This window comes from Dipteris shenzhenensis, chromosome 1 (assembly GCF_047967505.1).
Source record: "Dipteris shenzhenensis isolate YYH24624 ecotype China chromosome 1, Dip_SZ_1.0, whole genome shotgun sequence".
Taxonomy (NCBI): domain Eukaryota; kingdom Viridiplantae; phylum Streptophyta; class Polypodiopsida; order Gleicheniales; family Dipteridaceae; genus Dipteris; species Dipteris shenzhenensis.
In genome coordinates, this window is record NC_141596.1 from 15,346,611 (window position 1) to 15,372,693 (window position 26,083).

Sequence of the window (26,083 nt, forward strand, 5' to 3'; positions counted from 1 at the left end):
AGTGACATCATATGTGAGCTTAATAGAGCATCTAGATCCACAAATCTCTCAATCAGTTCCATGATTCTCTCAATCACACACCACACACCTAGATTCACTCAATCACACCTATCCAGGCACACCATGTGTTCACACACTCACAACATTAGACCTTAGGACTCTAGATATGATCCCATTACATCAATTTGTCCTTCATTTCCCCCCACAAATTGATGACCTCAACCCTAGCAGCAGTCCATGGGAAACTTCATGGCTTGCCCACCTCTAGTGGCAACAAACATGATCCACGACCTGGTACTCACCCTACTACATTAGGAGTAGACTCATTTGGGCATCCTCATCCCAACATGAGCTCACTCTGACTTTGGTCTGTTGGTTTACAATTGGAAGATAGACAATGACTATGCAAGGGAATACCCTTAGATCCAGCAAGGTAAAACATAAGACTAACTTGACAAAACATGTGTGCCTTAGGATCTATGGAGCACTCTAAGGTGGATGGAACCTATGTGAAAACATGATGAAGAGAGTGCTCATGACATGTACCTCAAGTCAATTAGGTTCCAAGATAGATTAGCTTGGACTCATAAAGAGAATCTTGAGATAGTGCAAAGTGCTTGATTGATATTACTTCAAATGAACCTCCCTTTTATAGGTGAGGGTACTTACATCCATATGCTTGCTCACATGTGGGATATCTCCGCCATGCCATGTGGCAGCTTGCCCTTTACTCATACCTTTGCTCTACATGTGCTCATGGCACCACAACTCTCAACACCTCCCCTTGGTGCCATGATTCTTTGGCTACTGCAAGGTGGTCAGATGTGAGTTACAAGATCAAATCCTCCCCTGGGTGCCTACATGGCTACTCTCAGGTGGTCAGGCTTGATTTACAAAATATAGGCAAGGTTGCAAGGTTTTGGTTTCTCAATACATTCCATTGATGTCCCCTTTTGGCTCATGGCTTGATGACGACTCCACGTAGTTGACCTACTGGTTCTTCAATCTGCAATCTTCTTCCTTGTGTTTCAGCTTCTTGCAATGGTGACACTTTGGTTTGTTCTTCAATCTGCAGTCACTTTGATAGTGACCCATCCTTCCGCAATGGTAGCACTTCGTTGATGTTTTACTGAATAGTGCTTGTTCTTCATTATAGCTGTTGCGTGTTGATGTTGATGTTGATGTCGATGCTTTCAACTCTCTTTCTTTTTCAAGAAGAGAGGATACACATTCCTCAAACTTTGGATCTGGAAAATTCTTCAAAGTGGTTGTCAGTGCACTGTACTCTGCAGGCATGCTTTTAAGGAGAATTGCAAGTGCATCTTTCTCTCCTACTTTTGCATTTATGCCCTCTAGTTGGGTCATAATGCTTTTGATTTTGTTGACAAATTGTGCCATGGATTCATTGAAGCCCATGTGCATACCATAGAATTCAATCTATGGAACTGATTGAGAGATTTGTGGATCTAGATGCTCTACTCAGCTCACATATGATGTCACTACTGGATGTAACCAGTGCCTATATGTTGGGCCTATCTCTCTTGAATAAATACTCTCTTTTGCTTCACTTGCTGAATCCTTCTTGCTACTCCAATAGGTGGTATCAGAGCATTAGTTCACCCTCCTTGAGACCTCCTTGAGTGCCATGTCAACATCTTCTTCACAATGAAGGATTTTGAAGCCATGTCATCATCTTCTTCACAATGAAGGATTTTGAGTGCCATGTCTTCTTCTTGCCTTTCTTCCCACGAAATTTCCTTGAGCTTGTTCTCCTCCATCTCTAAACCATTACACCTACCCTTTTAGCTGTAGTTTCCCCTCGTTAGGGCGGACTTCCTCCTAGGAGGAATTGATGAAATAAAGCTTCTACAGCTCATGCTGCTTCTCGCTTCATCTTGTACCATTTCTTGAAATTGAGCCTGCTAGAGCCACCATTCAAATGGTCTGAGTTGCTACTAGGCGACCTCATCAAGAAGCTGCTAATGAATTTTGAAGGACAATGGTCCACTATTTGAAGCGTATTGACTGAAAAACTAGTCGGGATTGAAGCTCCTGGCCATGGCGACCTGACGCATTTCTTTGCCCAAGCTTGGTTGTAGGTCTTATCTATCAATAGACATTTTATTGCACACCAAATGCCCTCAAAGAGCTGCTCTCTATCACCTCAATTTTGGCCTCCAAGATCTCTGTGTGAAGCTTGACCATTTTTGGCAAATTTGACTAAGTTTGACTATTTGTGTTGCCTGAAGCAGTTGTTCACTGATTGATGCATGACAACTCTAGAATCATCATTATTTTCAAGATATTTCTATTCAAAACTTGATAAATTTGAGAGAGGGACACTTGTAGATTGGCAAACTAGAATCAAGTTTGTCCTGATGGTCAACTGTTTGACTATCTTTGATGAATGTTTGTTTTGATCATCTTCCATTGTTGCTTGAAATGAATGTCATATATTTGGAAGACATAATCATGGCATTTGTGCCACTTGTAAAGGGAGTAGACACTGCCTACAAAGGTAAGACCTTCCCTATGACTGCTGGAGGTAATCCATTATTGGTTTCATTACTCACAAATCAAGGGAAAGATCTAAAGACCAAGATGATTGTTGAAGATGCAGTAAAGACAAGGATCAGAAGGGCTACATCAAGAACCTCTCCAATGAAAATGTACCTCACACTATGGTAGCTTGGAAGAGAAGAAGGAAAAGGATAAGACATGCCATCAAAGGGGGGTATTTCCCCACATCTTCAACTTAGTAATATTTTTGTGTGTGTGGTCAATAAGGGTTCTCTGCCTTGGGATGTCCCCCTCAAATGATTGTTATGTTGAGAGTTGTGGTGCCATGAGCACATGTAGAGCAAAGGTATGAGTAAAGGGCAAGCTGCCACATGGCATGGAGGAGATATCCCACATGTGAGCAAGCATATGGATGTAAGTACCCTCACCTATAAAAGGGAGGTTCATTTGAAGTAATATCAATCAAGCACTTTGCACTATCTCAAGATTCTCTTTATGAGTCCAAGCTAATCTATCTTGGAACCTAGTTAACTTGAGGTACATGTCATGAGCACTCTCTTCATCATGTTTTCACATAGGTTCCATCCACCTTAGAGTGCTCCATAGATATTGAGGCACACATGTTTTGTCATGGTATCAGAGCATAGGTTTAGCTCTCCTAGTTTAGCTCATTAGTAGTTCACTAGGATTGCTCCCATTCCTAGATTAGTTTTAGATCTTGAGAGTTCTTCATTTAGAGAGTTGAGTTCATTTTGAGCTTGAGTGTTTTTTGCTGAGAGAGGAATGTCCGTCCATTCATTTGCCAAGAGAGAGAGATCTTTGTCCTTGCTTGAGAGAGAGACTTGTTAGTAGTATTCATTCAAACTTGAGGCACACATGTTTTGTCATGGTATCAGAGCATTAGGACTCACAACCTTAGACCTTAGGACTCTAGATATGATCCCATTACATTAATTCGTCCTTCAAGAATGCATAGTACAGTTGGTTGACTGGCATCCGCAAGATTATACCGATTACACAGCCTTATGGGATGCCTGCTTGTGAGCTCTCCAACTACCAATGCTATCTCAGAGAATCCCGACTAGGTTGCATGATACAAGTTGCCATGGGCAAAGCGAAATTGGCAATTCACACAAGAAAGTGGTAGGGGATATCTTGAGATAGAAACCAATGAACCAAGTAGAGAAGTAAAGTGACTAGATTGGTTGCGTCCCCAAAGAGCACCCTCGCAAGTTCCCTCAAGCAAGAACTCCAAAGCTCCCTCAAGCAAGAAGGGACATGTGATTTATTTGGATGTTCTCCTGCTCTAAAACTGATGTTGCTCCCAGTATTATTAGAATTCGAATACAGAACATAGCGGTGCTCGGCACAACCTTCCTACTCATGCTCATCCCCATCACAACATGAAACACAAGCACACAATTTCTCCCTTAAAAATGTGTGAGATTTTGATGAGAAAAGTGGGAGCAACTTATGTTTGGCACCATGGGGTGTGATAGAAGCCGTTTTGTGAGTTCTAGTATTGTGACAGACTACGATAGATATTTGTAGACAAGCGATGCAATAGCAACAAAGACATGAAAATAACTTTTAGGGTGCTCGCAGGGAGGAGCCAAGAGCAAGAGTAAACTAAAGGCCATGAAGACGATTTGTGAAGCAACTGAGTATGGGACAAGTAAGTAAACTATCTGACAATGTAGAAAGTCAGGTGCTTGAGCCATGTGCAAGTTACACACAACTGAGCAAAGTTTGGGCACAAGTAACAAGGCGAGCATGAGAAAGAGAACTACACGCCAACCAAATAGAAATAGAACGTAGATAAAACAAGTCAAGGGGCTAAGAAAAGAAGGCATTTTGATTAAAGAGAAAGTGTGAAAAAGGCTCCACCAAGAGGGGAGTGAAGGCGCCATGTGAAAAGCATTATGATAACATGACTGGCAAACCCATGTCACTTAGGAGAGTTGCCAAAGTTGAGAATCTCGCTTCATAGCCCAAAAAATTTCACTTAGTCCGAATCGGTCTATAAAGTCTTTGATGACCGATGTTATGTGGGATTGCGAGGGACCTGAGGATTGCATAAGTGAAAGGTGGAAGCGGCATACAATGAGGGTGATGAGGGTATATTGTAGAGAGCAAGAGCTTGGCCAAAATCTATCAAGCATAACAAGGCTTGGTCATGGCTGACGATAGGTGTTAGAATGACACTAAGGCATTTAGAGATTGATTGAACAAAAATTTACAAACACAAATAGTGCTAGATATCTTTCACGTGCTTCTACAAGTAATTCAATGATAATCTGGAATCCTACTTATGTTTAAGCATCTTGAATCGTAATCTGCTTTGATGCTGCAATCCTTGCCAGTAATCTCTCAATTGCATTAAACAGGGATTGAACGGTATTTCTCCACTCGCTTCTTAATCTAATTCAAGTTTTCATTAGCCTCCTATAGTTTAATCAGACTATCGGATTGGTAGTTCGCAGGCATTATGACCGGTTGGTACATGTCTTGAAGGTTGGGAGAGCTAGCCCCCGCCTACTTTCTCACCTTGATGGTTCCAACTTGTTTGCAACAAAAGTTAGAGCAAAGAAAGTATTAGCAGTCGCTCGTGGTGATTTTACCGACATTCAACTACGATTATGACTATTGACATTCAAGTAATATGCCAGCATCTTATCCATTCACGAGACTTATCCTCGGCACTAATATTCTCGACATTTATATTCTCGGCATTATCTCGACGCCCAGGGAAGGACCTATTTTTTCAAGTTATGGCTCTTTGGGGAAGGAAATGCGTCACCTCCCTGCCCGCAGTATGTGTGGTTATAATAATTTAATTACAGTATTATCATATAAGTATATTTAATTGCTTGTTCGTTCAAATTGTTTGTTTTCAATTTAAATTCTTACAAACTTCCTATCTTTTAATGCATGTTCTCGATGTGAGGGAGCAAAGAAATCCAAGATGGATGCAACATCGAAGGATTATTGACACCCTTATTCATATGATTGTAGTCCTTGTGACAATATTGTTATAGTTTGCAATGAGTATCAGTTATTGTATCACCTTATTCATGTATTTGTTAAGCTTCAGCTTCCAAAATATGGACATCACCAAGTCATTAATAAAACACTTTCCCTAACATTTGCAAGGAGGATCGAATCCTAATGGACCTTATGTCGCATCTCATGTCCATATTATTACTCATCATTAGTTTTTTTCTTTAAAAATTTGATAAAATGCTAGGATTTAAGTTCGATTTCGAGTGAGTAGTTACGTGCTCAATGACAAATAGGCTGCATGCCGCAAATGTAATTGTCTTTGGTGAGCACAAAATTTCGATTGTTTGTTATGGTAACAATGCTCAAACACAGAGACCGGTAAATCAAGAGCACCAACCTCCACAAGCAAGCACAATAATCATTTAGAATTGCCAAGTACATGCAATAAGAATCCAATTGCAAAGTTTATTGATGCTCATGGCAATAAGCCCAATAAGAAGACCGAGGAGGTGCAAGACGATCCGTCGAAGGTCAATGTCCTCACCCAGTTCAAGTTTCTGGACTTGCAAGATTGGTTTAAAAAAGATAAACAACTCAAGTGCAACGACAAAGAAGTAGGAATTTTTAAAGAAATCTAAAAGCTACAGGTAAGTGGGCTCATTAGAACTGATAAAAACTACACTTGATGACCGTATTCACATGATTGCGAGTGGCACACGTGGAAGTCTCGAATGAGACTCAAAATATGTGTTAGTTCACATTTCTCCTTACACTCTTTCTACGTTTTGCTGTGCGAAGTGTTGTTTATCCTCTGCAATCCATCGTCAAGCGACTAACATAAAACTGTAAGCAAAGAGTTGATCATCAAGAATGTAGGATGCTTCTCAATCCCGCACTAGTCAATCCCTTAGCAAAAAGAAAGGTCGGCTTTTTGTATTCAAGAAATCTGCGATCAAGGGTTGTTCGGCTGTTGCACCAAAGTGACTACAAAACGGTCGTGAAGTTAACTATTCCGTTAGCCATAAGGATAGCTTCAACTTTTATTCTAGAAACGGATCACTTTAATGAATTTAAATTTTGAAAACTCACAGAATCTTCTGGTTACAAAAGGTTGGGCTGGATGGGTATAATTCACTGTATTGGTGGCCATGGATTGCAAATGTGGAAGCGGATTGGCAGTTTTCATTTTTGCAAAATTCGAAAGATTTTGATGAACATTTATATAACGAAGGAAGTAGTTGCATGTTTCGCTTACTATTAATTCCCGGTGCACCAATTTAAGCCACAATTAAGTGCAACATTGAAATGATGATTAGAGAGTTTGGTAAAGCCATGACTGCTAGGAGCTATTATTTGGTCAAGAATTGCAAAATGTGATTATAAATTTCTTTGGTTTCTAGGGCGAGTTTTGTTGTTAACCTAGGATGATTACATGTCTATAGAGAATTACTCTCACTGTTGTACATAGCTGAGCAGGGCCAAAAGATCAATTGGGCCAGAATTCTACATACCCGGATTATCAGATTATCGGGAAAGGTTTGGGTAAAGATAAAAGACATAGTCTGCATCATTCTAAACTCAGGTCTATTTTGTCAGCTTTGTTCAAGTATGTACATTCTGTGATGCAGCCAGAAAGACCTTTATGGTTATCTGCTGAAACTCCTAGCTCAAAAACTGCACTTTATGCAGAACAGCAAGAAAATTTGTTGAAGGCACGGTATATAGAATCTGAGATTGAATTCTAGTAAATAGAGGGAGCTATTCCTCTAGTTCCAAAAAACCTTCCCCAAAGTCAAATTGCACGAAAGAAAGGTATCGGGCTGAGAATGAAGTAGACTCATAATGCCAAGCAGTAGGGTGACTTCAGTGTACATACATACGTAAATGTTCATCTTAAATCAGAAATCCCTTCGGGACAAGGAGATACAGAAAAAGAGTTAGGCGGCTCACACATTGTTAACCCTGTGGTTCCTATTTTTGTGAAACCCATATCTTTTACCGTAGTTGTTTTCTTCACTCCTTACGGAAACAGCTTAAACCATATGCTGAATAGATAGGGATTTCAAAAATTTCAAAGACACATGAAGTTTCTTTTACAGAGGTCACTAATGCTTCGACACAGTAACAGAGTGAAAAGACTAAGTCTTTGGGAGAAGCCTTGACAGAACTTGCAGAGGTTAAGGAACTTAATAAGAAGTTGTACAATGGTAAACAAAGAATCGGACAGTAAAAATGGAATCCCGATCCAAAGTGGAAGAAGCACAAGTGATACTCCAACGACTAGAGCTGCAGAAACAAGCTGATGATAAAGTCCAAGGCTTGTAGAGTAAGTTGGAGTAGAGAACTTCAATGATGACAGATATTCAAACATGGTTGAATGTAATGCAAACAAGATTGTATAGGCAATTGGAGGAGATAACTCCAAAGTCATAATTAAAAAATATGATTTTCTAGGGTAGGGTAGATTAATGGTGGAAACATGGATCTATGGCATGGTGGATGAAGGGACAATGGATATACATGAGAGATTTATGGCCTGGCCATAGAGGACATATCCGATGGTGTTTGCATTTGGACATCATAGAGGGAACATGCATACGTGTGCCACACATCTGGATCAGTGATGGGAATAGGTGGCTTCCCCTCTGATAGAAACCCCCATCCAGTGGTCGGGTCTCCTCCTTGAAAAGATCTGACAATCTCATCCATCCTATGTGTGAGAAAAGCCTGCCTCTTACGACATGTCGATATTTTACTAAATTTACATGTTTCTATCCCAGGACAAGTAATAAAGTGCTAGATGCAAAAGTTATAGAATGGGTTGTAGAAAAAGTATTACTATAGTCAATAATCAAAAACATGAAATTTTGTAAACTATCCAGAAAGAGGGATCCGTATCTGTCAGCGAAACCAAAAACTTCATAGACACATTGATGCATAGAGTCTCCGGTCAGAAGAATGAAGCAACCAGGCCCACAAAAAACGTTCAAGTGTACGGAGATTAGGGTGTTTTTAAGCTATTAGATTATGAAGATCAAGTAACCCTGACACATGGATAAAGAGTTTGTCAAGAAAACAGAACAACAATCGGAAAACAAAAACAGGGATAATTGATGTAACTATAATTGTTCCCAATTTATCTTGACTTTTTTATTGTTGTGTACTTTATGTCGACACCTATGCCTTTGACAACTTGCAATTTATGTTTTAAAACTATGTTTTTCAACACATATCACTTATTTCAAAGCAAGACCAATCTATGCCTCAGTTTATAAGTTTTCCGTAGTTATCAGATATCTCTAGGCATTTTAATTTCTTTTGGATTTGATAGATAGCCATCTCTAAGAATAGTTTGAACCTTGGTCTTGCACCAAGCTCTTCACTCTTTTTCAACATGGTCTCAAATTGATGAGACATTGCATCTTGAAGAGGTTTGCTAATTTCCATTAGACTATTACTAAGAACACTTTGCAGCTAATATTTTTTCCCATGCACCAGTCTGGACACATGATTGCAAACGTGTCCAGTCTCAGATGCTTTTGTAAAGAAATCTAATATATAAATGATGTGAGACAGATTCCGACTTCTTTCTGTTGAGGTCAGAAGCATCTGATACTTTCCCACATGCATGCTAACATTGCATATATTCAGGTGCGTCCCTGAAACCAACCAGACATGCACAAAATCAGGTGTAATCTAGACTATTCATGGTCCCGCTGCCCACACATATTAGCAGCAAAAAATCTACTTTAGTCAAGACTGTTTGACCTCTAGGATTGATGCTCCAAATGACACCATAATTTGAAGCACTCCTAGCAGAATTGACTTATGCGCTCATTGTGATTATAGTGAAATGATTATGATGGAAACCTTGAGGATCAACAATATTTTCTGTCATGCCAAACACAAAGATTGTATGGCCTGACATTCTACTATATCAAAATTCACCCACAAACCTAACTCAAGGACTTCGGGCACCCGAAAGGATTGGATTGGATGACGATAAAAGTTACCTGTCCACAACATCAAGCACTTACGTGGCAATGAACCTTGAAATATCTGCAAAAATCTGGTTTTCTTGTAAGGCAGCCGTGGGAGGTCTTGATGCTTGAGAACCGAGGGAATGTCACAGGCCATCTTGGGAAATGAATTTTTCTAGCCTAAATTCATTAGGTCTGAGACACTGCTTGACCTAAAAGCATATTCCAACACTAGCTTTAAGAACACAGAAGACTTGTCTTCCAATAAACAAACTGGTGCATCGTACTCAGCTACCCTTCCTGCAAGAAGTAAAAGTTTATCAAGTATAATATCTGCCTTCAAATTTCAAAAATAGAAAAGACAAAAGAAGTTGGAAGATCCACGCAAAGAATAACCCAGTAATGTTGAACAAAAAAATGTGTCAGGAAATAGATAACACCCACTTACCATCACTTAAAACCAACACAAAATCACTATCAATCACAGTTGGGATGCGGTGAGCCACAGTGATCACAGTACAAGCATTGAACTCTTTGCGAATGGTACGTTGAATTAGGCCATCAGTTGTTGTGTCCACAGAGGCTGTGGCTTCATCAAGGATAAGGATGCGAGTTCGCCTCAAAAGGGCCCTGCCAAGGCAAACTAACTGCCTTTGACCAACACTCCAATTCTCACCATTCTCTGAGACTGGCATGACACACGCCAAAGAGTTCGTCAAACTTAAAGAAAACCTTCACCATTCTGTTATCTGATCCAAGAGATTTTTCATTCTAAATCCAATTTTCTTTCCAAATGCAGAACACTAACCACATGTTTCGATCTTTAACTCCTTTGCACGTACTACATCCCCAAGCTGACATTTGTCAAGCACCTGCAAAAGACAATTACAAGCACAGACAAGTGTACACAAATGACTGGAATGCTCTTTACAGAAAGAGGGTCCATAAGCATTTAGGACGGAGCCAAAGAGAATAAAAAATCAAAATGGTTAAGCAAGAAGCTACCTCCCAAATTTCCACATCAGTATGCTCTTCAAGAGGATCAAGGTTTGTTCGCACGGTCCCTTCAAAGAGTGTAGGGTCTTGGGGAATGATGCTCAATCTGGAACGCAGATCATGCAAGCCTAAAGAAGATATGTCTAAGCCATCTATTAGGATTTTTCCTCCAGCAGGCTCCACAATTCTAAACAATGCCTGAATCAGAGTCGATTTACCACTCCCAGTACGCCCAACTATGCCCACTCTCTTTCCTCCTGGTATGTTGCAAGTGATACCATGAAGAACTAATGGCAAATGTGCACCATACCTTACCTGTTGATTGGGGAGAATATATCAAAGCTATGAGAATAACACATATTCGGCTCGTACTACCAGTTTTTAAAATTTGAAACGTGGAAATCAAAAACAAATAACTCCCTTACTAACATGCATAAGCTGCACACACTATAAACAAACCTAGCAAATGAAAAGTTACTGAACAAACCATCACAAGGTAGAGACAGACACCTCCATTGATTTAAAAAGGGAGGGGCCAGGGGTTTGAAGAAACTTCCAAGGCTACATTACTACAACAAGAGCAAGCAAAAGATTCCTTTCAATGCATCTACAATAGTGGAAAGGCACTCTTTTAAATGCACACAGTGAGTGATCCAAATGGAATGTTTTACAGACCCCACAAGATTACACATATATTTACGACAAGTATAGATATACACTGGCAAAAAAAATATCTTGATGAAATATGTCCTCCCAATACATTTGATTTGATTGTGTGACATCACGTGTGATGTGTAGTGTGTGGAAGATAAGGCTTCCTCAGCCGATGAAGAGGCCCATTTTTCTTTGCTAAGTAATCACATCAATACATGAGTACTGTTTCCTCACCTGTCTCCATCAGTTGATTGTTGTGTCTCTCCCTCTCTCACCATGTGAAATCTAACACAAAGTGTTTTGAAAATGAAAGCTATCATGCGTTATGAGTTCATAGAGCATAGATATTTAATTAGATGGAAAGACGTGCAAAGCTTTAAGCAATGCACATAAAAACCAAACATGAATTGTGTTTAGGGAACATTAGTCTAAATAAATAACTAATGGATCTTCGAACACAGGTCTTACCACAAAAATGGACACATAACAAATGAGAAGGTAAATACCTGCAAATCATGCAACTCTATAGTACCATCAGTAGGCCAGTGACATGGAGGTCTAGAATCTTCTATTACTGCAGCAGCCTCACTGGGTAAACGTGTATACTGTTGAATTCTCTCCACAGAAATTATTTTATTTTCCATCTTGCAAAGACTTAATACCCAGCGAGATTGCCTGGCATTCAGATTAAGCCCATAAGTCACTGCCAGGCCTGCCATGCCTGAACAAACATTGAAAATACGTGATATTAGATGCAGATAGAAAATATTAACTCCTCAAACAGGATATTCAAATTGTCAATGAAAAAGAACTCCAGTTGGAAGAGTATTTCCGTTTCAGTTGAAAAGAAGAAAAAACTGTTTTGTCTTCAGGAATCTCTCAAGTACCTAGTCATCACAGACAAGTGATAATACTACTCCTTTTCCATATTTCTAACACTAAGAGTCAACCAAAAAAAGATCCAACTGAAAATCTTCTGCAGACAAGAAAAGAACATTGCTTTACATCTAAAACTAAGAATGGCAAGTCAGTCAACATGGGCAATAGTTGCACATCCAGCAAAGACGCATGCTGCAAAAAATGAGAAACTTCAGTACACTATTGTTTGATCTTTTCTGTGATTCTGTTATCAGCACAAAGTCAGACTGAATAAAGTGCAAGCTTATAATAGAGCCACTGCTTCAAAATCCAAGCAAACAAAAATTATCCGATCCAAAGAGCAGGGGAGATTGATCCTATCACTTTTCTGAAACATTAAATCCTTCAGGATCTGATTCCATCTTACTTGGATCAATGTTTCCAAGAGGGAAACTAACAAGAAAAACCATTGAGAAACCAAATACAAGAGTCGACAATAGCTCCATTCGCAGGCAAAGCCATTCAATCGCTGAAAATTTGTTGAAAAAGGGCCGGGCATAGTTATCAAACAAAAAGAAGTTTGTTCTCATGAATCTCTTTTGTTGCCCAAATCCTCTGATGGTAAGTGCTCCAGAAATAGATTCTCCAAAATGATGAATAATTGGAGATTTCTGAATCCCCACAAGTCGGGTAAGCTCCCTCGCTGAAGCCATGTAATATTGCTGCAAGTAAAATCCTCTAAGTGTTAAATTCATCAAACAGTCTAAAGCATATCAACATACAGCAAGACAAAACGTTAAAAAGCCCCTCAAACTAGCTAGGAAGAACCCAAATCCATTTGTTGATGGATGATTGATGTCATGTGTTATACCATTAGACGAAATGCAGTGCTTTATTTCTTGAATGAGCATATTCAATTAGAAAAGATATGGAAGATTTGTGGCATCTTTGAGAGCATTCACAAGGCACTGGAAGAATCCAAGAACTGTGACTGGATGTGGAGTGAGCAACAAATGTGCACAACACATTGCATGATTAATCTCACAATAACAGCTATGATCTTCATGGGGAACAAAAACCAAGCGCTCTCTGTCTCTCTCTCTCTCTCTCTCCTTGTTCTATTCCATGAAAATATATAGATCTCACGACAAGGTTGAGTACCTCTTGTTAGGAGACTTCAGTGCTAGAGTAGCAAATAGAGAAAAGCGAGCCTAGATGGTGGACGTTATTGATGATTGTTTCATACTATTCAACATACAAACAAAGGACACTGGTATGGACTTTGGAGCATCAATCAATGGACAATGGCTCAGCACCAATTAGCTATGGCATGTCATTTTTGGAGCAGGGAAAAATAGTATTATGGAGTGCATACCTTTGTGACACGTGGCAAGGCCACATGAGATAGATCAATTGATTGGAGCCATGTGGCACCTATCTCCTTCATCCATGATGGATGTATGTGGGGTCTTGCCACATTATGTGGCCCCTTAAAAATCTATAACCCTTGTCCATAACATAACATTGTGGATGTCCTAACCTAGGACATAAGATCTACCTACCACTCTTTTTTACCTTTGATCTAACTCCATAGTATATCACTTTTTCCAACATTCCCCCTTGATGAATAATGGATTACATTTCATGGCCATCATGTTGGAAAACTTCTGTCCTTGGTTAGGATATCAACCACTTGATGTTCTATCTGACAATAGCTGAACTCAATTTCATTGCTCAATACCTTTTAATGTATATAGTAATTGTTGCACCTTAGTGTGCTTTGTCTAAGCATGAAATACAAGATTCTTTGACCATTTAATAGAGCTTTGATTATCTTTTTCCACGCTTTAGCTGCATAAGACTTCTCACGAATTATAGAATTCTCCAACTCTCAACCGTGCTGCTCTTTTTCGAATATATTGTAGGCAGCCTGCATGCTGCCACGTGTCCAAGGGAAGCGCCAAGTACGAGGGGTCCCACTCCCAGCCTCCTAGCCATGCATATCTCCCCACTTTCCAAAAAGAGCCGGCTGGGATAGTAGGGAGGGTCTCAAGTCTTCTTTATATCCAAGGACAAGCAAGAGTCACCATTATATATGGGATTTCTATCCCCACTTTCCACGTGTCACCTGCGCGTGCTAAGGGCCCCTTAGCCCCTCTAATATTTACATTCTTTACCAAGGTGCCACCATGAGAGGGGTTAGGACCACATACCAAGGCCTATTTCTAACATTTTTTGCCTTTGATCTAACTCCACAACTCACCATTTTTTCCAACACCCCCCCTTGATGAATAATGGATTATGTTTCATGGCCACCAGGTTGGAAAACTTCCGTCGTTTTATCCTAGTAAGAGGTTTGGTTAGGATATCAACCACTTGATCTTCTATTGCACCTTAGTGTGCTTTGTCTAAGCATGAAATACATGATTCTTTGACCATTCAATAGAGCTTTGATTACCGTTCGATAACGAAGTTAGATCTTTTTGAATAAGTCCAGTATCCTCCTCAACTGAATAGCCTCCACAGGCTTGGTTAGTGGATGCTCTATATTCTGCTTCCGTGGAGAATAAAGTAATAGAACTTTACTTCTTACGTACTCCACGATATCAGGCTAGATCCAATGTTGAGGCAATATCCACAAGTAGACCTTCTGCCATCTGAACACCTTGCACCTTGCCCAATCACTACCTTCGTAGTTTTAGATCATTGCTTCTTTTCTTTTCAATCCGATGAGTCAGGGTTCTCTTGGCATACCACAAAATGGCTTTCTTTTGGATCAACATGGGGTACTGCACTGACTAGATAAACCGATCTAGTGGTCTTATAATATATTAGGCTACCTACAAGTTGCCTGTATAAGGTGCCATCTACTCTAGGACTAGGGTATCTTGATATTTCAATAAATTAACATTTGGACTCATTGGTGTATTAATCGGCTTGCAATCCCCCATTTTGAACTATTTGAGGATTTTGTTTGCATACTTGATTTGGGATATGAACTTATCTTAGTCTCTCTAGATCTCAATTCCCAAACAGCAATGCATTAAGTCTAGGTCTTTCATGTCAAATGCCTTATTCAGATCCTCTTTGGCATGTTTCATTAGTTCGCCGCTAGTACTAGTGATGACTAACAAGAACTATGTTACCTTTTTCATCATGTTTTGCATATAGGTTATAATCAGATAAGCTTTTATTGAATCCCTTTGCATGAAAATGGTAATCTTATCTTTAAAACCTAGCACAAGGTGCTTGTTCAAACCATACAAAGCCTTTAAGCAATTTACAGACCTTTTTCTCCTTGGCCTTGACCTCAAATCCACGTTCATATAGACCTCCTCTTTTAGATCACCATTTAGAAAAGCACTTTTAACATCCATCTAATAGGTAGATAATGAGTGACAAAGGCTACTATCAATTTGATAGTATTATGTTTGGCTATCGGCACAAATGTCTCATCATAGTCAATCATTTCTTTCAAGGCATAACCCTTTGCAACAGCTTGTCTTTATACGTTTCCACACTTCCATCACTCTTCATCATAATTCAGTAGACCCATTTGCTGCCAATGGAAGTTTTATCAAGTGGTAAATCTGCCAAGTCCCAAGCCTTATTGTGTATGATACTATCCTATTTCTCTTTCATGGCTTCCTACCTCTTGGAATTGTCCTTGGCATCCTCGTATCTTTCAAACTCCGGTAATAGTGGTCATTAATACATGACTCACATTGAGCATATTAGGTGCCCTTTAGACCCTAGTAGATCCTTTGGGTCCTCCTCACTTGTTGAGAGCTCATCAATTACTTGACCTTCCTTAATGGTCTCATAATACCATCTAGGTAGTACTCGATGAAGGTTCTTTAACAACATGTGATTCAATCTCTTTCTCTAGGGACACAAGTCGATTTACCAATCAAAGAAGCCAAGGAGAGAGAAGCTAATGCATTGAACACCACAGTAGGGGGATTACCTAAAAATTTGTATCAAGTGGAAGCGACATTCAATGAATGATATGAAGAGATAAAGACATCAACACCAAGCATTGAATCTTTAAAGGACGACTTGATTAAAACCCATTCAGATGGTACTCATGCACTATTCACCCTTGCAACAACAAGACCTACCAGAGTTCATATTCTCAGACAATCCAACAAAGTGAAAGGTCCAAAAGTATGGATAGTAGAAGAACTCACTTTAAATCCAACTTAAGAAAAATGCCATTGAGTTAGCGAAGGTGAAGATAGATGGAAAAGAGGATAAGTGGGCCGTTTATCATGAAGGCAAGGCTCTCATCACAAAGTTGAAATCGAAAAAAACTCTCGGTCTGTAATTGATATGAGTAAGTATGTTTGGGAGTGGATGTCCACTTTAGTCGCTCCATTCTTTACTTTTCTCTACTGTATCCAGGTTTTTCCCAATCTCAGACCTTTCGGTCTCCTACAGACTATAATAGATTTTCTTTCTTTCTTCCTACAATTTCTCGGTGATAGGATTAAATTATATATCTTGTTGCAAATATGGCTAATTTCTCCTTCATCAAAGATTACATCTTTGGTAATGATAGTGCACGCATTAGGATTCCAGATCCTGTAGGCCTTATGATCTTCACTATAGCCAACAAATATACCTTTAACTGCCTTGTATACAATTTGGTTGCTTGATTTTTGCTAACATGTTCTATTTTGCAGACATGTGTCTGCCACCATTGATTGCACACGCTGCAAGCTCACTTCATTTGCCCTTAATCTTTTTATGTTTTTGGCTGCAGACGTGGAAGCTCATGACTCTCAAACTGTTGAGCAAGCTATATAAGCCCAAGAATGCCAACATGCACAAGCAGTTCAAAGAAAGATAATTATGATGTGCCAACGTTATTTGAGTGAAATGAAAAAAAGGCAACAGGCCCATTTCCCAAGTATCCTGCAGTCACATCAGCAAAATGCCTATGCCAAGCCATACAGGTCAGCTGGAAAATTTGGAGCAAATCCAAGTGTTATACCGGAATATCTTCACCTCAAAAAGAATTATAGGCCATCATGGAAAATGAAAGAGATGTACAGGCAGCACAGAGAAGCATGACTATAATGTTGATAATAGGCTCAAGTGCAATAAGAAAAAGGCAAGTATCCTCCAGTCATGGCAGTAAAATGCCTTATGCCAAGCTGTACATGTTAACTGCAAAATTTGGAACAAAGCCTGATGTTATACCAGAAATTTTCACCTTAAAAACTATTCTAGGTCATCATGGACAGCGGGAAGATGCTTCAAAATGTTATGCTGAAACATGCTCCAAGGCATGGGGTAGCTAAGCCCCAATCCTTCCAACTCTATAGCTATGACCTACAAAACCACCAAGCAGTATTAAGGACCAATTTGGGGGAGACAGTGAGCTCACCACCCAACCGCAGATCTGGTGTAAAGGATCACCCTCCAAGGCTAAGGTTAGCCAAACACCCAACCATGTCCATAGGCACAACCTTTGTGTCCCATGCCACAAGAGTCCACCTTGGCTAGACTAGGCATAGGCATGCTCTAGGTCCCAGTATCCCAGGGAATCTAGCCCATGGGGTCCCCATAAACAAGTCCTCTGCTCATATATATAGACCTACCCATGAGTAGCATTGTGCAGGAGCATCCCAATCTTTTGCCAAGCTGATCAGCAACACTTTGTTGTTCGAGAACCCCTATATTTTTCCCGAAAAAACAGTGCTGATTATATTACTTCGAAAAACAAGATACAAGAGGTCAGTTTTGCAACTGACGGCCGCGTTCACAAATCGGACGCAACCCTACAAGGAATCAAAAAGCTCTCTCTCGCGGAGGGATTAGGCGGGTGTGAGTAAACAGCCAAAGAGGTGGTGAATAACGCCACTAAAGGCCCTGAGAAGTATGCTCGAAGAAGAGGCCCCGCGTATCCCAATCTCAGAGGAAACGTCTCCGCTTCTCCAGGCCAGCCCGGGAGTCTCCCTGAATCTGGTCCCACTGGCCTCTGAGTGTGTGGATGATCTCACTCCAGATGTCGGCCATGATCTCGGCAGTCGAAAGAGGGGTACCACCAAGGATCTGCGCGCAGCGCGAGGTCCAAATGTGCCAGCCAGCGATGCTGCTACTAATCTCCCAGACTGGCTGCCTCTCCTGAGAACCTGTGTCCGCCTCTGCCAGGTGCGGCGGGATGCCCTCCAGCGGCCCCCAAGTCCCCTGTGAGATAAGGAATATGGGGTCCTGCGGGTCTGTCTCGAACAACTGATGAAAGCCAGGTGTGGTGCTGCACTAGCAGAACGCGCCCCAGGTGATCAAACCTAGCTCCGGTGCTGCACGTGTAATGATCCCGAAGGTCCACCTCCACACTTCCTGGGCGCGAGTACAGCTCCACAAACACTGTTTTGGTGACTCCTCGTCCTCATGACAGATCTGACAAAGTCCATCCTGACCAATCTGCCGCAACCAGCTCCCCACTGGAAGACCCTTGTGGGTGAGTAGCCAAAGGAAGTAGGAAATCTTCCGTGGCCGCCAGCTCTCCCACAGGGCCTTCCAGAAGGCCTGCAAAAATAGCCTGGAGATACCCTGAGCATACCAACTGGGCCGCTGAGTGGGCGGGCGGCTCTGCATCCTCCTAAGAACTCTCCTGCCCAATGTCGTACTGTAAGCGAAGAAAGGGATCGGCCCCTGGCCTGCCACAACCTCTCGCCATCTCCACTCACCTGGGTCCCAATCAAGCTCTGACAAGGCCCGCCCCTCCCAAAGCCAGAGTCGCCATAACTGCAGCTGATCCTGCTCTATACTAGGGTCGATCCGCCAAACCTTCCCCACGAGGCCTACGACCCGAACCCTCTGCCACGAGAGAAGGGGGTCGATGAGCACACCCTCTCTCCTGAGTCGGCCGTCCCCCGAAACCGCGAAGAAGGAAACAGAGGTGTCATCCATCCGGCCTGCAACCACCAGTGGGATGCCACGGGGGGTGAACTGTCCAAGCCAACGGTCATCACCAGGCATGAGGATCTGAAACTCAGGTGGAGCCAACCAACCGGCAGGAATCGCTCCGTCTATCTCTGTGCGTCTTGCCTGAGCTCCACGGGCACCTCCAGCTGCGGCTGCTAGAGCAACGGTCTCCAAGTGTTTGTAAGTGTCCCCCCAAACGCGAAGGGACCGGGCTGGCCCCCGCATCCAACCGTCCCACAGGATATGTGACCTCTCCCCCAGCTGAAGGCCCTTGGTATCTCTGACCTGAGCGTTCCAGATGAGTGGCTGGCGGAAGGAGGCTGAGACGAAGTCGCCTCCAAACCATGAGAAGGCTGCGAATGAGTGGGGAGCGGGGGTGAGTAAGTGGTGCAGAGGTGAAGATCCACCGGAGGGACGGTAGCCACTCTCCACCTCGGCGCGGGACGCAAGAACTGATCCCCTGCTGAAGTAACATCTTCCACGTTTGCCCCCCCGGGGTCAAACCGCGGATAGCTAGCTTGCCCAGCAGGGCTTGACTCTGAAGCTCAGGATCAATGATCCCCAAGCCACCCTCAACCTGCGGAAGAATGACTGTCTGCCAGGCTACCCTGGCTCTGGTATCTCTGAGACCATCCCCCCAGACCAGAGGAAATTCCGGACCATCCTCCTGAGCTGTGCCACACTGGATCTCAAGAAGCACCAACAGGAAGCCACATACCAGGCCGTGGCCAGGAGAACCTGGTTGACTACAAGAGCACGACCTGCAAGAGAGAGCTTAGCAGTGCTCCAGAAAGCCAGCTTCCGTCGAATGGAGTCTAGCACCGAGAGAAACTGCTGAGCTGGCGTGATGTCCAGGCCGACCTGAAAGCCGAGATATCTAGCTGTCTGCCCCCGCGGGATCCATCTGAAACCCAAGAACCTCCCCCACTGTGAGCCTGCCTCAGGGTTTGTGAGAAAACCAACTGATTTGTTCCAGTTGACTTTCGCACCGGCTGCCGAGCAGAAGACCTCTAAGGCCAGCCTCACCCTCTCCAGCGTCATCTCATCATCCGGAACGTACAGCGCTGTGTCATCTGCATACTCCGAGTCCAGGAGCTCCGTGTCCTCCCTGATGGGAAGGCGAACACCTCGGATCTCGGTCAACCTCGCCCGAAGGTAGTATGTCATCGCCTCGGCGAAGAATAGAAACAGGTAGGGAGCGAGGGGGCAACCCTGACGCACTGATCTCTCCAATCAAAAACGCTCTCCCATCTTGCCACCGATGATGACCCTGCTCGTGGCTGTCCTGTATAGCGCTGAGATACCCTGAATCCAACCTACTGGGAATCCCAGTCTCTCCAAAGTACCCTCCAGGAAGGACCAGTCCACTCGATCGTAGGCCTTCTCAAAGTCGAGAAGTAAAATGGCTAAGTGTGACCCGCTGTGCTGAGCCCACTCCGTCGCCTCTGAGAAGGTAAAGACATTATCCAGGATACTACGATCCTGGACAAAGCCTGTCTGAGTGTCATGAATAAGGTCAGGAAGTAGTGGCCGAACTCTGGCACTGATCATCTTGGCAAGGATTTTGTAGGCAGTGGTGAGGAGAGTGATCGGGCGCCACTGACGGATCTCCTGTCGGTCTCCTCCCTTCGGGATGAGGCAAATCAATCCAGAAGAGAGGCTCTCGGGCATATGTCCGCTGCTGAAAATCCTCTGGAAGGCTGCTAGGAGGGGCTGATGGATCTGATCCCAGAAAGAGGTGAAGAAAGCGCGAGAGAGCCCATCCTCGCCAGGGCATTTTTGCCCATCGATGGCCGACAAGGCCTCCTGCATCTCGACAGTGGTGAACGGGGCCATCAGCGTCGTCTGCATGCTGGGCTGAACAAGGGCTGGAATGTGCCTCCACACTTCCTCGCGGGAGCGGCTAGAGTGGGGGGAAAGCTGCTCCTGCTGGAAAAGAGTCCTGTAAAAGTCGGTAGCCAACCCCAAGACCTCTTCCGGGTCAGAAACGATGTGCCCCTCCACTGTCCTGAGACTCCAGAGCTGATCACATGCTGCCCTCTGGCCATGCGTCCTGAAGAAGTCCTTGCTCATCCGATCGCTCTTCCGAGCCCAGTAGGAGAGGGAGGCGTGATAAGAAAACTCTGAGCGACGCTGGAGAGTCTCCTCAAGAAGGGCTCTAGCTCGAAGGGCCTGGATCCGAAGCTCCTCCGAACCCGGAGCTGCCTGCTGGAGACGCTGAATGGAGGCGAGGTCCCTACAAAGAGCTCTCTCTTTGCCCCACCACTCCTGGCGAACCTGAAGGGCTGCGAGCTGGCAAATCTGGCTGGACTCCTGCAAAGCCTGTGCCACCGACTCTACCAGATCCACGCACTCGCCCCAATCTCTGTCCCAAAGGCTACCGATACTGCTGCGCACCTCCTCCCTAGAGAAGATGGAATCAGGAATCCTGCACGAACGGGGAGGAAGGAACCGAGCTGCCGAGTCTAGTGATAGGAGCATTGGCGCGTGGTCGGAGAGTGTCGTCCCTGGCACTATACCCACCTGACCACCTCTGCTGATGGCCCAATCACTGACATAAAATCTGTCCAGTCTCTCCAGGATTCTGCCTCCTTCCCTGCGGAAGCCCCACGAAAAGTCCAAGCTCCCATGCCATCGTCGGAAGGACGGGTCTCTCCAGCTGTCCCTACCACCTGTCGCGAAGATAAAGGAGTCCCAAGCGGACTGCTCTGCCTGAGCTATACCTGTAAACTCTGGTCCTCGGCCCTGCTGGTCCTCCAAAGCTTCCAGATTGTTGAAGTCACCTCCAACAATCCAGGAATCCATATCCGGGAGAATCTCTGTGAGTGTCCTCCAGAAAGTGGCTCTGCATCGGAGGTCTGTGGGTGCATAGATGTTGAGGACTCCTATTTTGGAGCCCTCCAACTCTAGGCCAACCCAAAGTGCTCGGCCAGGGATCAACGTACCATGACCAAAAACTCCCTGGGCAAACGGCTCGCACACGGAAGTACAAACACCGCCACTCCTCCCCTGTGCTCCGATCGAAGGCTCCCAGTAAGTGTGAGGGCGTCCAGGGAGGATCTTCCCGCAACTACGGGAGTGAGCCACTGAAAGCTTATGCTCCTGGAGCAAGAGTATATCCAAGCGACCAATCACTGCTGGCTGAAGTTCCTGTCTCAAGATGAGCTTCCTAGGACCACGGGTACCAGAAGAATGAAACCCGTTCACGTTCCAGGAGACAAGGTGTAAGCTCATGATGAAGACTGGTAGGCTGCGAACAACTGTCTACTCGCGGCTGAGGTCGATGAAGAGGCTGAAGTTTTGGAGTGAAGGCGCTGACGCTTTTGTGAGGGTTTGGAAGGGGAGGCGGGGTCATCCTGCCCATTCTTCAGAACTTTTAGCAAAGGCGTGAGGCCTTTGGTGCCATGGACAAACGCTTTCTCGAGCCAACTCGAGATCTCTGAAGTGGTCATCCCATAGAAGGCGCGAAGTTTCTGGGGAGTCCAGGCTCTGACATCCTAGGGTAGGGGCCACGACAGAGGGGGTCTGAGGATCACAATCAATTTGAAACGCTTGGCGGCGCATCGCCACCGCAGGCGCACGTCACCCTCGGACCACTGAGTCTCGAGAAGCTGTCCACCCGACGGGCCTATCCAAGAGCAAATCTGAGCGTGCGTCTGCTCTCTGAGAGCCTCCCAAACCGAGTCGTCTGTCCAGGTCTTGGTGCTGTCGCTGAGAAAGGTGAAAGCAAAGCTGGGGCCATCCCTCGGGGCCAAGGCTGTGATCTTCCCATCCGCCCCTTTACGGAGCAGGAAGATACTGATGTCGAGGTAAGCAGGGAAGGTCCCGAGGTCGGCCACATCCAAGTAATCCCAGGGACCAGATCTGTAGAAGTCGCGAGGAAGCTCTCTCTCCTGGAGCTGAGGCCCGCCAGAGTCTGCAACTGAGGGGGTCGGGCTAGCAGACAGGGAAGACTGCTCCAAGGGTGGTGCAGACTCGGGATGGCCTGCCTGGGGTGGGGAAGGGGAAGCAGGCTGAGGGGTAGGCAACTCAGACTCCACGGAAGCGGCTAGCGGGGGGGGCGGAGGAGGGGGAGTGGGGGCTGCCCGCGGTTGAGGAACCATCGGTGCAGCTGACAAAGCAGGAGAACTGAGAGGGGCGGGGGAGGGGGGATGGGGCTGGAGCTGGGATTGGGGCTGAAGAGGAAGAGAAGGGGGCTGAAGCGGAAGAGGCAGGGGCTGATGCTGCGGGTCGGAAATAGAAGGCTACGGCTGGGGTAGGGGCTGGGGCAGAGTGGAAGGGAGCTGGGGATCGGAAAAGGGGGGGACCTGAGGCTGCGGAGGGCGGGCTACAGACGAAGCAGAAGCTCTCCCAGGACCCTGGGGCGGCTGTCTCTCAGGTCTCTGAGGCGCTGCTCCCGGTAGAAAGTCATTGGCAACCTGTTGTACCCGGGAAGATTGTTGCTCTGTCAAAATTACGCGGTAGGCTTCTGGAGAGGGGGGGTCCGGCTGGGCCTCCGGTTCTGGGCAGGGAGCCGCCATACCGCCAAGACAAACTGCGAGAATTCCGATGAGGAAGAGGCTGCCACCAAAAAGGGGAGGGGATAGACGAGGGTGGAGCCTAGGTTTGGATGAGGAGTCGGCAAGCGAGGCGAGAGCGAGGTGAGAGCGAGGGCGGGCGGGGGGGCGGAGGGCGGAGGCGGGGGCGGGGGCGGAGGGTCGAGGCGAGAGTGGGGGTGTAGCGGGGTGAAGGAAGGGCGGCGGCGAGATTGGAAGGGTGAGGCGGGCACGGTGGGGTGGACGAGGTGAGGGCGGGGCGGGGCGAGGCGGGTGAGGCGGGCACGGTGAGGTGTCGAGGCGGGGCGGGAGAGCTGGGCGGCGGGGCGGGCACAGTGAGGCGGCAAGGTGGGGCGGAGGGGCGGACGGGGTGAGGCGGGCTGGGCGGGTGAGGCGAGGGCGGGTTAGGCAAGGGCGGGTGAGGCGGGGGGCGGGCAAGGCGAAGGAGGGCGGGGCGAGGGTGGCTAGGCGAGGGCGGGCTAGGTGGCGAGGGCGGGCGAGGTGAGGGCGGGCTAGGCAGGTGAGGCGGCCAAGAGGAGGGCGAAGGCGAGGTGGGGGAAGCGCAAGGCGAGGCGAGGGGAGGGCGAAGGCACAGCGAGAGAGGGTGGGGCGAGCTCGCGGGCGAGGCGGCCGAGGGGGGTAGGGAGGTAGGCTATGGCGAGGGAGGGAGGGAGTGCTCGCAGGAGCTACAAAAGGCTAACTCCGAGAACCCCTATATGACAGCCACATCATGTAATTTTGAGGGCAAAATTCTTCTTGCGATAGTTCATACGGTGAAGAGTGTCAGGCTCTTTACTGACAGCTCCGACTCGAGGCCAAAAATAACCTTCCGAGTGAACCGGACACGATACGCAAGTACCGTCATCTAATACGCCTGAAGAAGCAGGCATTTGTCCGCCAGAATGAGGAGTTACGGAACATTTTTTATAGCAACAACGAAGGAGTCTTGGCCCAAGTTCTTTGAGCGGAAATCACCCTCACCAACCCGCCCCTGACCTCTCGCACTCACCCCACCCCATCACTCACACTCTATTCACCAGAGGTGGGGTCAAGGATGCACAATGAAACTCCACAATGGCCAAGCGAAAGATCACGAGGGACTCTGTACTGAGTTCATTGCATATGGATTGACATCCTAGCCCCGATCTTAGCAAATCTATTCAATGACACACTATGCCTTGGCTTCCCACACGCATCGACCTTAACACTATCACTCCTATTCACAAGGCAGGGTATTCCATGAGCTCGACAAACTACAAGACCATTATGATGGTGCATGTCATGTCCGAGATCTACGCACCAGTACTTGACACAAAGGCCGGCCGGTTTGCAAAGATGCAGGGACTCAGGGCAGAGGGGCAGGCAGGATTCCGACAGGACCATGGGACCATGGATCACATACACTCAGGAGTGTCATAGAGGAGGCTAGATCACGGAAGCAGAGGGTGTATTGTTGCTTTGTGGATTTTTGCAAAGCTTTTGACATGGTCCCATGAGCCTGCCTCATTAGGCGCTTGTAGGAGCTAGGGTATGACCAGGAGATCATCTAGGCTGTTATGGCACTTCATAAGAGAGTCTCAGGCCAGTTCAGATAGGTGCCGAGTGGACTGAGAAGATCATGAGTACCATCGGGGTCAAACAAGGTTGTGTTATCACCAACCTTGTTTGGCCTCTACATCGATGAGCTCGAGACCTCCATGGGAGCACTAGGGGGGGCTGGGTGTTCCTTGCCAGTACCTTGATTCAGATCCTCTTATACGCAGATAATGTGGTACTAATGTCCTCCTCTCACGAGGGCCTCCAGAGATATTGGATGCACTGCAGGCCTTTTGTGAGTCACATGGTCAACCTAGGCAATTCCTCATATAGTTGGGTGTTGTCTTCTCCGGCTCAATTTTCACAATAAGACCGGCGATGCAGGCCCAGCTGAGCAAGGGATATGCCTCGCTTGCCCAATTGGAGAGACAATGCTTCCACTCACACTTTCAGGATCCTCGTACCAAGGCTCTTCTCTTTGATTCCTTGGTTCGACCGGTCGGCATGTATAGTAGCCCTTGTTGGGACCCGACCCCTCAGACACAAAGTGAAAATGAGGGGAGCAACAATAGATTCTCCTACCCTCAAGGATGATCTGGGGGAAACCATCAGTGCCACACCATATCATTCAGGCCGAGTTTGGTGCTTCTCTACTACAGCTAGATGCGGCATTCCAGGCCATTACTTATCTACATCGTGTCAGATAGTATGGAGACTGCACATCAGGGAGACGTAGGCTGCCATGGTTGGCGCTGGCTTCGTCGTCCATGAGTCTTGTAGAGGGAGGGGATGGGAGAGGTTGGTATGCACAGAAACGTAGGTGGTTCGAGAGATTGGGGCTCCACATGGACAGATTACCCCCCTTCCAGTACAACTTGCACCCTTCATCTATCCCACTTGGGTACCACGAGAACCAGGTCATTCGAGAGGATCTCTTACAGCTACACACACTCAGGACCTGGTTGGAGCCAAGAGAGCTTCCAGTGAAGAGATCATTGCCTTCGCATTCTAAGGAGGGCTTCATTGTCCCGCCAGAGTATACTCGAATTCACTTACCACACTCAT

General features: G+C 45.5%; 1 protein-coding gene across 3 annotated transcripts in view; it reads right to left on the reverse strand.

Annotated features, from left to right (window-relative positions):
* Positions 1-8,863: 8,863 nt before the first annotated feature.
* The window catches only part of LOC147905441 (ABC transporter C family member 5-like), a 58,041-nt gene continuing 40,821 nt past the window's right edge, over positions 8,864-26,083 (reverse strand). The window contains exons 6-12 of one of the 3 annotated variants that reach the window (XR_015540774.1): positions 12,439-12,733; positions 11,660-11,874; positions 10,509-10,814; positions 10,312-10,375; positions 9,952-10,191; positions 9,561-9,803; positions 8,864-9,182 (exon numbers count right to left, since the gene is read on the reverse strand). Coding sequence is in view for 1 of the 3 variants with exons in the window: in XM_087372625.1 (XP_087228751.1) it covers positions 9,679-9,803; positions 9,952-10,191; positions 10,312-10,375; positions 10,509-10,814; positions 11,660-11,874; positions 12,439-12,733 (1,245 nt within the window). In the remaining 2 variants the exon portion in view is untranslated. The other 2 variants (XR_015540775.1, XM_087372625.1) reach the window with 2 other exon arrangements.